Raw genomic sequence first — 14,886 nt, forward strand, 5'->3', positions numbered from 1 at the left:
TTACTGTAAATATTTTCAAACATAAATGTTGAGAATAGAATAATAAACGGAATCACCCAGCTTCAACAAATACCGCCATTCTATCTTGAACCCTTTTTATTACCTAATCAAATATTTATTTCCCCAATCCTAGCAAAGCTATCATGTTATAATGTTATTTTCCTTATTTTTATGCCAGAAAACGACATCAAAGAAGGTTAAGTGTTCCCCTAAAAAAACATCTGGCTGAGCAGTATCAATTTAAATAACCACCAGGAGGAGCTCACCCAGTGTATCAAATGGGCCACTGAGATAGAATGCTTAAGTCTGGTCTACACACTTCAAGTGCCAGTAAGTCAATAATGGAAAAAAACTCAATCCACTCAATCCCACCAATTTATTCCAGTCAATACCCAAGACTCACAAAACTTATAGAAATCAGTATTTAGAATTACCTGACAATCTTGGAGTTAAGAGAGATTATACAAACTATCTTAACTCCAGCTTTTGAAAGTTCACCCTCCCAATTTCTTTATAAATCAAATACATTTTTGCAACTCATCATGTGCTTAGAATTATTTAAGGCCATAAGCCAGAAACAGAAACTGGGATCTACCAAGGTACTGTTTTATAAGGTATGTTACTTTTCAAAGTACATCTTTTATGATGTACTTTATATACTGAATTAATTTTTGTATACTACAAGAAAAATTCTCATTCAGTAAACTTCAGGAAAACTAAATATGTGAGAAATTATAAAAAGCTTTCTTTCTGACTTTTTTCAAGACAGATTTACATCCTTTACATGTTTGGAGGAGGGTGAAAGTGAAAAGTAGGTGGAGAGACAAAACTGCTACACAATTCCAAGGGCCAACATTAACATTATGTTCTAGATTTGCTCCAGAAGGAAGACAACGTGAACGGTGCCATTCGAGTCATACAACTCAACAGAACCGTGGAGAGAAAAAACTTACATCAGTTCTATCAGTGAACCTATCAAGCTAAAACACATTTCTTCTGAAAATAAATACAAGATGGTCAGTCAATATGGTCAATACAGGATGGTATATAAGTAGATTTGGGATGATAGTGAAAGGACTCATTTCATTGCAATTCTTCCCCTTTCTCAAAAAGGTAGATTTATACGGAATCTACCCCAGGGAAATCATGACAGGCACTTTTCACCAAATCACTGCCATTTATACTTGTTTTCAATTTTTAGGTCTTGATATTAGTTCCTATCTTCCTGTTATACAAATCAGTTTAATTTCCAAAAAGCCATGAGCAACTTCTCTGAATAATGAAAAGTTTTGTAAGTTTTATCTAATTACATTTAACTCTATTCTTAACATTAGAAAACTGTGTATCTTGCTAACCAAAATAAAAGCTGTTTTAGTTCCCAGGAAATTTGAAAGAAGTAAATGAATGAACAAAGAAGATGAGTGTTAACCCTCTAGAAGACATTAACCAAGAATAATTTTAAGAAGGAGAAGGAAAACACATTAAAGATTTAAACAGCATAAAATTGAAAAGTTGCACTATTTGCCGAAATTTTGCTTCCAGCTGTCTTGAAAAGTTTCGCTAACCCACTGGACAGCGGATTACGAGTGCGACTTACATTGGTAATGTACGGTTCAATAGCTTGAGCGGTCCTCTTCAGTAAAGCCTTTGCCAAATCGTACGCTTGCTTGTTTAAGTTCTGAAAAACATAACCAATATCTAGATTATACATCTCTAACTATGACAAAATATTACCTGTATTTAACAAACCACTCAAGTAAATGAATGAGAAATCTAAAACTCAATTAGAATAAGAGAGAGAAGGCAAAGCCACTTTTCTTATGACTAACTGGTCCACTAGATTGTAAGATCTTTCCAAGCAAGGGTAATTACATTCTCTTTGTATCTTGTTTATAGCATAAGGTAAACTACATAGAAAAGGTCAATAAAGTTTGTTAGATTCAAGAGGACATACTCAGTCATTCTAAATCTAGTCCCAAAGTCAAATCAGCTTAGCCGAGTACAAATGCAGGCTATTTCACTCTAGGTCCAGAAGAACCAAAGTATCCTAAGGGGATGAACTGGGTGCTAGTGTGGGCACGAATTAGGGGAAGGGGTCACAAGTGGGGGAAGACAAGAGTTTGGGGCAGCTACAGGAAAGCAGATTTATTCAAGCACATTGCAGAGAACAGGTAAGTCCAAGGATACAACAAGAAACATAACAAACAGTAAAGTATGCCAAGAAAAAAGGTACAAGAAAAATATCTTAAGAAAATGTGTTTCTACATAGATCTTGATGATGACAGAAGGAATCAAGACCAAAGATCTAAAATGGAATCAGTACATATTCTAGTTTATACATATTACAGAGAACAGGAATACTATATATATCTTGAAACTCACATTCAGCATATTTTTAGATTAATATTGATGCTTGTATTATATTATTTTAATCATTTCTAATGGCTATTAGAAACGGCTATTTAATATTTTACTATATAATATGCTATAGCTTACTCATTCTTAGTTCACAAGCATTAAATTACATGTCTTATACATGCCTCATACATCTAAGAGATAATTTTCTGTAAATTCTATCTTTGCCATTTTTCAAATGGGCTGTTTTGTCTTGTTCTTATTTATTTGTAGAGTTTTTCCATCTCTATAAATTCTACACATTAAACCTTTGTCAATTACACGCACAACATACTTTAGACTATACTTGTCTTTTCACAATGTTTAAGGTGTGCTAGAGAATACATAAGTTTTTTTATTTTAATGTAATCATTAAGTATCAATCTTTGCCTATTTGGCATGTGCTTTACATCTTTCTTAAATTATCTTCCACATTGTGGTTAGGCTGTTTTATATTTTTCAAATAAAATTTTAAAGACTTGCTTTTCAAACTGAGATTTTTTACCAGTAATTTATTTTCATGTATGGTGTGAAATAAGAATCTAATATTATTTTCCATATAGATATTCAATTGTCCTAAAACCACTTATTAAATAGTCCATTATTCCCTCCACTGACCTGTAATACCCGCCCTCTCAAGTTTCTATATAGCCATGCATCCATTTGTAAATTCTCTATTACTTCCACATGTCCCTTCGTCTATCACTGCCTGATTATAGTCAAAGTGACATATGGAAACAATGTCTTAACACCGAGTAGGGTAAGTCCCCACTTACTTATTCATCCTCAAAATTGTTTGGCTGTTATTGGCCACTTGCTCCTCAATGTGAATTTTACAATCAGTTTCTCAAACTACAGACACACGTTCATATACAAACACTTTCAGTTTCTATTTTGGATTATCTATTCATATGCAAGGAGTTGACATCAGTATGATGCTGAGTGTCCCATCCCATACACAATAACAAATCATGCAACATATTTAAGTCTTCTTTTATACTTTAAGCTACAAATGAAAAAGTTTTGAAATTATATGAACAGATTTTTATATATTGATCTTATATCTAGCAACCTTGCAGAATTTTCTTATTCTGGAAACTTATCTGTATATTGTTTGTTTTCTGCAAAGGCATCGGCAAATAATTTCAGTTTTGTTGCATCTTTCTAATCCTTTTATTTGTTTGTTTTGTTTTTGTTGACTAACTTAAGACCTCTAATTAATGGTGATTAGAAACAGCATTCTTTTTTCCTGAGAAGTGACATCTTTACAATGTTCCTAACTTCAAAGAGAATGCTTCAGCATTTCACCATTAAATACGGTATCTCACATAGCCTATCAGTTTAAGGAAGTTCCTTTGTACTTCAAATCTGCTAAGAGTTTTAAAATATCATAAACTATATTGAATTTTATCAAATGGTTCTTTCCCACATCTATTATTTTCTCTTTGATCTGTTAATTTACAGAAATATCTGTCTATCGTTAACATTTTCTAATGTTAATCCATCCTTACATTCCTCAAATAAAGTCAATTTTGCTCATTATCAACTCATTATTTTGTATCACTCTGGATACTGTCTACTATTATTTCATATTGGATTTCTGTTACTACATTTTAAATTACATTAGCCTATGATTCTCCTTTATTGTTTGTCTGGTTTCCCTAGGAAGGTTATAAACCCCTAAAGTGAGCTGTGGAACATTCCTTCTTTTTCTATAATCTGGAAAATTTTGCTGTATATTAGAATGATATGCCACTTACATGATTAATAGTAATCTCCTGGTGATGAGTTTAAGTTAGTTTGTGGTTGGTTTGAGTTTTGCTGCTGTTGCTGTTATTATTACTACTATTGTTGTTTGAAAAGAAATTTTTATTATAGGATAGTTTTTAAAACCAATTAAATTTCTTTTATTGGCCAAAGGTTAAGATTTTTCTCTTGAAACAAATTTGCAAGTTATACTTTCTAGAAATTTGCTAGGTCTAATTACAAATGTTAGCATAAAATATTGTTCATAGAACTGTCTTTTGAAAAGTTTAGTGTTTCCTGTTCTCCATTTCATTTTAAAACTGTATATTGATACCATCTCTCTTTTTTCTGATTCAATTTGCCAAGGATGTGCCTATTCAATACACTTTTCAAATTACCAACATGGGGTTTTCATGAAATGTGTTTTCTATTTCATTGATTTGTGTTTTCTTCCTTGTATACTTTGTACATTCTGATGATACTCGTAACTCCTTGAATTGGACACTAAACTATAAAGTTACATTAAATAAAAAAACATTTTAAGTTGCATCCCACAAGTTTTAATATGCATTTTAATTGCCATTATGATTTGTATCATTTTACATCATTTATATGTATATCATTTAATATCATTTTAATTGCCATTATGATTTATACTTTTAACAGATAAATTATAATTGCTACAAACTTGTTAGTCTTATATTTCACATCCTCAATATTCTTATAAACTGTTGGTCTGCTTGATTTATAATCACTGGGAAACATGTTAAAATCATCCACCAAATTATGCATTTGTTTCTTTTGCCTTATAATTCTTTCAATTTATGCTTCACATATTTTGATTCTATGTACATACAAATTTAGATATCTTCCTGAGAATTAAACCTGTTAATAACGTATAAACCCCTTGTTTAAAACTATTATATCTAATATTAACGTAAGCTACTTCAGTTTTCTTTTTTTCGTTTTTTTTTTTTTTTTTTTTTTGGTTAGTATGTGCCTGGCAAACCTCTTTTCCATCCTTTTACTTTCAACCTTTCTGTGACAATGTTTTGTTATCTCTTATTAACAATGACCAGCTGGGTTATTTTCAATCCAATGAGATAATCTGCCACCCATAGTAAATTTGAGCCATTTACATTTATTATAATTCTTCCATTATAATCCTTAAATTTTTAATATGAATACTTCATTTAAAGTTCAAAGTTAATAGCTCTAAACTCTTGATCACTCATTAACTCCATTCAATCTTATATGTTATTTGTATCTAGTGGTTTAAGACCACTTTGTTAATACTCCTTTAATTAATCATTATTGCTACTGTTTCTGTTTTACATAATCTTCTTATTGAGAACATTTCTTTGTTCCACTATTTCTTTTATCTCACTTCTTTCAAATTCAACTTCCATCATTCTCAAGTAATCACACAGTTCTTTCAGGAAGGATCTATTGACAAATGAATATTTAATGTCTTAATTTCACTCAAATTGGCTGTGTGCGCGTGCATGCACACACACACACACACACACACATATTTATTTTATCTTAGCATTGTGGAAATACAATTCTATTATCTTCTGGTATCTATCCTTGCTACTGAGGAGTCAGAAATCAGTTTAACCTTTATTCCTTGGTTAAGGGCTATGCCTTTTCCCTTTGCGTGCCTTATAGATTATTTGTTTTGGCATTTTACAATTTCTCCAGGAGGTGCCTGGACTGGGATTTATTTTTATTTATCCTGCTTACAACACTTTTGCTACCTAACCCATAAATACATGCTTTTCACCAATTCTGGAACATATTAAACAAATTTCTATTTGAACATCTCTTCTCCACTCTCTACTTGGTGTTCTAAAATCACTAATAAATATATTGGATCTTTTCAATCTATCCTTCATGTCTTAGTATCTTTTATGTTTTCTTTACCTTTATCTCACTGTGTCTGTATAATTTCCTCAGATCTATCTCCCAGTTCTCTAAATAACTTTTATAATCCAATAAAGATTTTAATATCAATGACCACTTTTCATTTCTTCTAACCTTCTTCTCTTTTCACATATCTAGCCATCATGTTTTTAACTCTTATTTTGTCTTTAATCCTTTTAAGCATATATTATTTTTAATCCTTTTAAGGATACTTATTTTATTATTTTTATCTAATAAATATATTACCGGAATTTTTAGGTCTAATCCTGCTATTTGTAATGTCTGAGTTTCAGCACTGATGCTCTATTGTAAGACTTTGGAAATTTTGGATTACGAGGTTATTTTCACCACACCATTATGTGAATTCTGTGTAGCTGTAAACTTAGATTATATCTTGCCAGAAAGGTCTTAAGTTTGCACAGATCTTTATACTTGTGATTTCTGTGCCCCTCTCTTTAACCTTGACCCCTTATGAATCACAAAACCATATTTCCAACTGCTTACTCGAAAGTCATTTTCAAAGAATAAAACAAACACAAACACACACTTATCCCTCTTAACATCACCCAGGCAAGAAACATGGTCACCAACTTAGTAGCGAGTTCCCTTTTAATTTCACCCCTCTTCTCTGTCTGCACTATCCTTGTCTTTTACTTAAGGCGGCAATTGGATGCAGCATTTCCCAACATATGAAGTTATATAATAGCATCTAAGTAACTAGTAACTCACTCCTTGAAACATGTCTTATACAAAATTCAGTTATCACAGATATTTTCACATGAACTAAATCTATTCTTTTTTTCATTTAATTAGTGATGACTAATAAGTGTATTGTGTTTATTAAACTAAACACAATTCATATTTATTAATATTAATCAATGAAACAGATTCTCCAAAACTAAGGTTAAAGCAAAATAAGTTGTATTTACAACAGAAGCACAAATTCTGGACCTTAACATTAACAGGATTTAGACATATTTCAGTATATACTGCTACTTACTTTATGGGCAGGTACCAGATTTACCAAAACTGTATCCAAAAGCTCCTGAGATACTGTATCACCTTCACAAATAATAGAACTCATGAGGTCTACCATGTGCATATGAACTTTCTGATTGTGGCCATTGCTGAAATTCAAAATGAATTATTTTATTTAAAGTGTAACTGAAAAATGTACAGGATTTAATCATAACATGGTACTGACAAAAATTACACTTTGTAAAAAATAATACTAAAATATTAATTAAATCAAATTCTGTTATGTTCATTTAAAGCTTCCCTGTCTTCCAAATCTTACATTAGTATCCAAAATCTATTAATTTCCTTCATTACTTTTCCCCAATTTAAAACAGTCTCATAATCAAAAGTAATTAAATCGAATGCAACTTTAATTTTATTTTAAATTCAGAAAATCAAATTGCTTTGCTGAAGTTAATTCTAGTAGATAATTTTGAAGAACACACAATTATTCACATGAATTAAGGAGTCAGCAATATATAATTTAAATAGAACATAAAAATAATATAACCCAAAAAATAGTTTTACATTGGTTATAGATTCTTAATGCCACTCACGTGTATTCCTTACATTACAAAACTAAGTTCTATTCATTTTTAAAAATCTATAAAAATATTAATGAGTTTTTAAATTTCAACCTAGCCTTCCAATATTCATCACAACAGTTTATGAAAATTCATCTGTAAGTTAAAAATCTTTTATATTTAAAAAGTTACATTCCTAGAAATATAAACTTACTTTATAACTGAAAATAATGTTCTGTATAGTTGTGTAAAAATTTCATTGCTATCTTCCAACTCAAAGCATATGTTATAGGACTTGACCCAAGCAATGTTCTAAAAATAAGAGGTAAAAAGGTGAAAGGTAAACATTTTAATTAGTAAAAATATACAGGAACAAAAAAGTTTAAAATGTTATCTGAGGATATAATACATTGCTTACCTCAAGTAAATAAAAATACCTATTGAATTGTGGGCTCTTTGTATCCTCTAGCCCTTTCAACTGCCTTGTTATAAACATAAATATATCCTTTAAAAAAAAAGATAATATTATTTAGATTATGAATAGGAAATAAACATATCCACTGAACTCCTAAAGCTAATTCAGCACTCTTGTGCATCTGTCATGATAAATGTAAAAAAAGCAGGGGAAAAAACTATACTTGGCTGAAATTTTTAAAAAGTACATGATCCCTCAGGGATGATGTAGATGCCTGATCACTGCACTGTACACCTGAAGGTGAAGCTGAACAATAATGAATGCCAACTATAATTTTATATATATATACACCTGTATATATATGTATGTACTTACAAGAAGCGGAGTACAGCATTAGGAATAGAGACAGTGGAAATGTAATGGCTCTGTGCAATGCCAGAGAGATAGTGGATGGGGGGAGGGGGGTTCACACAGTGTGAGGGATAGAAATGATAAACGTCTAAGTATTACTTTGTCTTGTGCACCTGAAACTAATAAAAAAAAAAGTACATGATCATATGAAAACACCAATTACCTTATTACCCTTTATAGGAAAACAGTAAATCATTTACCATGATCTTAAAGTACAGAAAGAAAAATTTCACCTTACAGCAAATTAAGAAAATAAACCTAAACACTGAGTAAACTAAAATTTATGCTATTATCAGAATAAAAAAGGTAGCAATGACTGCAAGTTGATAGAGTTTGCTGGAAGAGCACTATACATGATAATTACATAGCAAGAACAGTTTAGGAAACCTAAAATTCCAAAACAAAAGTCACCAAGTGAAAAGAATAAAGTGCAGAAGCTTAGAAATTTAAAAAAGACCCTTAGAAGTTAACTTGTCAGTCTACTTATCTACTCATTATACTTGTTTTTCCCCACCGTTTCTCAATCTATCCCCAACCCGTTTGTACCTGGATAGAGACAGACTTAATGTCACTTTGAGTCAAACTTTTCTGGAGATGATGTTTTGGAAAAGTCTTGAAAAGGTTAAAATTATGAAAGCTAATTCTGCAAAGGACGCATGCTAATACAAGGAGAAAAAAATGTTTCCCTTATCAGTAAAACGATAAACAAGCATATTTTTAAAAGGGAAGAAACGTAATATGCAGATGACTAAGCAGGTTTTCAAGAAAAATACTATCAAAAGTACATCCTTCAAAAATGGTTACTTTGATAGCAATACTTTAAAAAGTATGTCCTGCATGAATGAACCCTTCTGGTTTGACTGAGAGAACTAAGTGCCATGTTGATTCTACCTGGAGATGGAAAGACAACAATCACTCATTTATAATCCCTCCAACAATAATGGACCTAACGTGAAGTCAGGTGTATAAAAAGGGTTTTCTGAGGACAACAGGAAGCTGACAGTGGAAAGGTGACAATTAAAGTGTCACAATTTTCTTTCATTACTATTGTAGACAAAGAAAAATATGACCTTGATGCTAATCAAAAGAGTGAAAACTATTCCATATTTAGAAAACACCCCAATAAAATAAAAAAGACATATTTAAAATTAAGAACCAAAAAAATTGACCAGAAAGACATTTTGAATTTTTCAGCTGCAAAATAATTCAAAAAAGATTCTAGTTTAATCACAGCTCCTCAATAGTCTTCTCATAAATATTGTCTTCCTGTTATAAATAGAACAGATCTGTAGTTGCTTTTTCCGGAGGACTTTTAATTACCCCCAAAGCCTTGAGACTGGTCACTGATTATGCAAACTGAGAAATTCACAAGTAGAAAAAATCGTGTAGCAGCACTCTTAAGTTAGACTTGCATCTTCAGGAGAGGCCAACAAGACCAGTGAGGAAGAGCTACAGCCCCCAGTCAACCAAATACAACCACTCCTTAAACCAATGAAGTACCTCCAAATTAGAGGTTCAGTTAGAAATCAGATACACACACCTGGGAATACACACCTCCACAGACTAGCTCAGGTTATCTACTTTAAGTCTCTCACCATTCTCAACTCTTACCATTCAATTACATTTTTAGGTGACAAATATTGCCCCCTACCGCTCCCATGAGATTCTTTTACCAATCAAAACATGAAACAAGCAGGCCCAAACCAGTCTGGGCATTCCATACTGAAATTTTGGCAGATTTGATCAAATGAGCAGGTTTCTCACTCCAATTATCAAGAAGCAACTCCATGAGCTCAAGAACCAAATCTGGGCTGTTTTTCACCACTGTATATCCAGTTCCTGGCACATAATTAACATCAGTATTTGTTAAATAAAATAAACCTAAATCGTCTGCCAATTTTTCACACTGAATATTAATAATCTTCCTATGGACTCATTCTCTAACCCCCAGTTTCCACAATTATCTTTTACTGTTGTTGGTTTTTCTAATTTTCTTCTTAACCCGCCTTATTCTATATACTTTTACACAGCTCTAATTATTTCGTGCTTTCTACCAGCTAGTTTAATCATGGTATTCCACTTCTTTTCTCATCTTTTAAAGATTTTTCCATTCATATGGCTTTACTTACAACTACTGTAACCAAGGTGTCTTTTCCACTTTCTCATTAAAATTTTGTTCATTTTATTTTCTTCAAAACAATCCACATGATACCTCCCATTAAATGAATTAAGATACGTATAAATTCAGGTCTATACTAGATACTGTCTTTTAAATAATGAACCCGGTCTTTAACATGACAAATTTTCGTGTAGGAAAGGAAGAGTACCCCAAGTAAGGAAAAGGAAGAGTACCCCAAGTGACACTGAGATAGAGCTGACGATGATATCAAAAGTAGAGACCATACTGTATTTATCTACTTCTTATCCTGAAGATCAGAAAATGTTTTATAAAAGTAAGTACTAAGCTGGGGATGGGGCTGTGGGGAGGAAGCAAATTCTAAAGAAAACAGAAGTTTAACAAAGAATCCAAAGAAAGTGTCTAAATACTTTAACTCCCATTTTAGCTAGAAAAATAAATAAAGTATCAGCCAATCTTGGCAGTTCTTTAAATCAGTACTTGCCTTTAGTTTATCAGGGGATGTGTAAGGAGCTTCAGGAGCATAAATCCTGAAAATATCAGCAAGGCAGCAGGCTACCAGTAAGCGGACATCTTTATCGGGATGCTTGAGGAAAAAGTCTGAAGCAAGATGTAAAGCTAGGTTTAAATAAAGCTCCTTTTCTTCTTCCGAGTCCTGGTCCATATCCATGAAAGTTTTCACAACCATCTAGACAGAAACAAAACATTTATCAAATAATCAAATCCCTCATGTAGAAACAGTCATTTGAAATAAAAGTCGTATTAATTGCAAGGGTTAGTTTCCAATAAATATACTTTCATTTCCCCCTTGAAAGTGTCTGAGAAAAAGATCCTTCTAAAACTTTAGGGTAAATAACTTTTCTTTCAATGACTAAGTAAAATACTTTTCATTTCCTCATCACACCTGCTAACCAGATTTTAAAGTTTAAACCTAGGCTTCGTAGTGCTTCTGTTCTCACTGTTACACCTGGACTAAAAGGAGTCTGCCCTTCTTAAAAATAGCATCCTTTAAAAAAATAATACAGTTAATCTTTTTATTGGGAGAAAAAGTATACCCCTAAAGAAAAACCTAGGATGACAATTTAGTTTTCCATCTGAGTCATGAACCACTCCCAATACGTGGATTGACATATTAAGCTAAAAAAGAAAATATAAACAGATTCAAGAAAGGATGATAAGGATGCATCCCTAAACGTTAAAAAGCTACCATGAACAAACTACCATAGCATCCAACAAGATATTTCTTGTGCCACAGTGAGTGAGAATATGATGTACACAGTTCATTAGTAAGCCTCAATGGCATGTATAGAACGAGCAGAAGGAAGCTACAGCAAATGGCTCCTTTTCCAAAAACATTCACATAAAAGAAGGGGGATGAAAACAAAAACGGTAAGGAACAATACAGTTTGAATTCTGTGAGGGGCTTTCTCTAATTTCAGTATTAGTAGTCACTCAGTCTATACTACTCCCACTTCAAATGACACTTGAAACTGCGGGACTTGACATTGACAGGAACAGACATTGAAACACAACTCTAATGGAAAGGTGACCACCTGGCCTCCACTAGGTGGTGCTGCAAATACTAATCACTGAGAACAACGGCCAGGAAGTTCCAGGGTCCAGGCCTTGGTCCTGGAGACATACTGCAAGGATTTCCACTCTGCTGAAGAGTGATAAACTGTCCCAGGTCTTACCGGACTCTCAAAGCAGCCGTGGGAAACAATGTTCCTCACGGAGCAGACCCTCAGTTCTGTAATGTCAGATGCCAGAACCAAGATTAGACGAATCCTTCCAGGCTAGCACTAGTTATTTAATATCCAGGACTACGCTCCTAACTTTTAAATTGTATTACTTTTAAGATATACGTATTGATGGCCTAGTGTATTATGACAAGAGATGAAGAAAGTAAAAGACCTATATGCAGAGAACTGTTCCTTGGAATAAAATGTTATAGAAAACTCTAGAAATTATATAAACAAAGATACCTGACATAGTAACAAATTTATAAAACTTACACCTGTAGTTGTACATGTAAAAAATTACTATCACCCCGCACTATGTCCTTTTTATATTTTATCTAAGAAGGTTGCTAAAATAGTGGGAAGTGTAAATTAGGAAAATCTACAAAATAACAAACGCATACTGCAAACACTGAATGTGAGCAGTGTGAAAATCATCCCAAGACTAACAACAAAGTTCACCCAAGGTCTAGAGAAGAGGCATTCCTCACCACCATCTACAACTTAAACGGTGCTATAGAACTCACTAATAACTCACATGAGTTCTCTAAACTAACAAAAGATGTCTGAGAAAGTAACATCTCTAAAAGACACTTAAATGCTAATCAGCTCGTAAGTGTAGTCTCTGTGTTAACATTAGTTTTTTAGCAAACAATAGAGATGTTTACCTATCACTGCTGAAATATAAACAAATCAGAGAAAATAAATGTACTCATTTGTCTAAAAATTCAGACAGTCAAGAGAACGTAGATACACAGAAAACGAAAAATGCCATATACAGAAAGAAATAAAATACAAGCTCCCACTAGATAAAATATCCACATACTGGTAAATTTAATCTGCTCAAAGATATTTTCCTTTGAATAATAAACATCTGACATTTGGCATCCTAATACTTTATGCATAAAAGTATAATACTAAGACTACATGAAATTTATAGTATTAGGCTCCTTTTCTTCTAATAAAAATAAACCATGCAGCAATAGCTATAAAGTAGTACTTTGCTTTAAATTTTCCTGGGCCTTCAATGATTAATGAAGGCCAGTTTTCCAGTCTTGAAATATTAGCAAATAATAATATATCAAACAAACAAACAAAAAACACGACTAGGTAGATACAACCTAGAAGGAGAAAAAATATCATAAATAAGAACATCTGAACTAATTGACAAATTAGTTTAACATTCACCTAGGCCACTCTGTTCCTTTAACCATCTTAACAATCACAGAGACCATCACTGCTCTGAAGGAAAAGTGAAATATTATTCAAACACATACACAGGGTGCCAAAAAAATGTATACACATTTTACGAAAGGAAAACTGTATTAAAATTGTAATACTCAATATATACCAATAACAAAAGATGAATACAAGTCACATTTGACATCTGCAATGACAAGAGGTGCTCAAAGTGGTTCCCATCAGCATCCAGACACTTCTGATTACGGCGAACTACTGCTTGAGCAACGTGGACCAAAGTGTCCACTTGTATACATTTTTTGGTTCCCCCGGAATAAACAGACTCTAGCCATAGAGTGACTGCCTCATCTATGGAAGTTCATATTCAATCTTCACTGTTCCATGTCAGAAGAAGAGAAGCTAAAAGTAAAGCTTTTTAACCCACCCTCAAAATAACTTAAGAAAAAGTAAAATACAGCCTGAGTACTCAGTACAAAAACTTAAAACTGCCTTTCTCAAATAAAAATAGTTGTTTTATAAAATAAATGAGATACAAGAGAAAGGAGACAACTTTCTACAGACAGATATTCTGGATTTGTTCTTTGTACCTAAGTATAGGTGGCTCTAGGAAACCTAAGCTTCACCTTTCTAATTGATCTCCCATTAACAGTAGCTAAGGCAACTCTACAAGTCATTATCAACTCCTCTCAGAGAACATTTCCCTGCCGTTCTCTGCTTTTTCAAACTACACAAGATATAACCCTATGTGATTTCCACAGGTGACCTCCCCGACCCTAAACAGATGTCCAAATATATTAATATAACTCACCTTTAACCGTCTCACCATCTCCTCTTTAGATATTTTATCTGAGATTTCCTTGACACCAGGAGGATAAGTAATTTTTCCATCATTGGTCCTTGTCTTTGAATGAGCCATGATGGAAATATTTTTACCCCTAAAACGAGAAAACTATTAGACGCAAACCAAAAAAATAGGTATAAACAACATTCATAATAAACATGAAAAATAACCTGCACCCCCAATAATTTATAACTACCTCCTAATTTATAGTAATTCACATATCTAATGAATGAAAATCACTTTACTGAACATTCCCCAAATTTAAAATTTTTATTTTCATTTCCATTAGTAGCAAAGCAATTTATTTGCACTAATCTCCTTCCAACTACAAAAACATTAAATGAAAAAAAAAAAATCCAAAAAAAAGCATTTTTTCCCCCTTTTTCTGCCTCCCCAACCCTCCGCTCCGGTTCAAGCTGTTGTTTCTCAGTCTAGTTGTGTAGGACACAGCTCCCTGGCCCACGCTGGTATTAAGAGCCTTGAGCTCACACCCCGCCCCGCCCCCCTCAGGCAGTCAGGTCACCGGTTGTCCAGTT

General features: G+C 32.8%; 1 protein-coding gene across 1 annotated transcript in view; it reads right to left on the reverse strand.

The window, feature by feature from the left end:
* Positions 1 to 14,886, reverse strand: part of PDS5B (PDS5 cohesin associated factor B) — a 162,059-nt gene that overhangs the window by 96,371 nt on the left and 50,802 nt on the right. The window contains exons 2-7 of the mRNA XM_033104721.1: positions 14,318 to 14,444; positions 11,055 to 11,258; positions 8,026 to 8,112; positions 7,822 to 7,919; positions 7,067 to 7,193; positions 1,598 to 1,678 (exon numbers count right to left, since the gene is read on the reverse strand). Coding sequence (XP_032960612.1) covers positions 1,598 to 1,678; positions 7,067 to 7,193; positions 7,822 to 7,919; positions 8,026 to 8,112; positions 11,055 to 11,258; positions 14,318 to 14,425 — 705 coding nt within the window. The 5' untranslated portion in view covers positions 14,426 to 14,444. The remainder of the gene's footprint in view (positions 1 to 1,597; positions 1,679 to 7,066; positions 7,194 to 7,821; positions 7,920 to 8,025; positions 8,113 to 11,054; positions 11,259 to 14,317; positions 14,445 to 14,886) is intronic.

Source organism: Rhinolophus ferrumequinum, chromosome 4 (assembly GCF_004115265.2).
Source record: "Rhinolophus ferrumequinum isolate MPI-CBG mRhiFer1 chromosome 4, mRhiFer1_v1.p, whole genome shotgun sequence".
Taxonomy (NCBI): Eukaryota; Metazoa; Chordata; class Mammalia; order Chiroptera; family Rhinolophidae; genus Rhinolophus; species Rhinolophus ferrumequinum.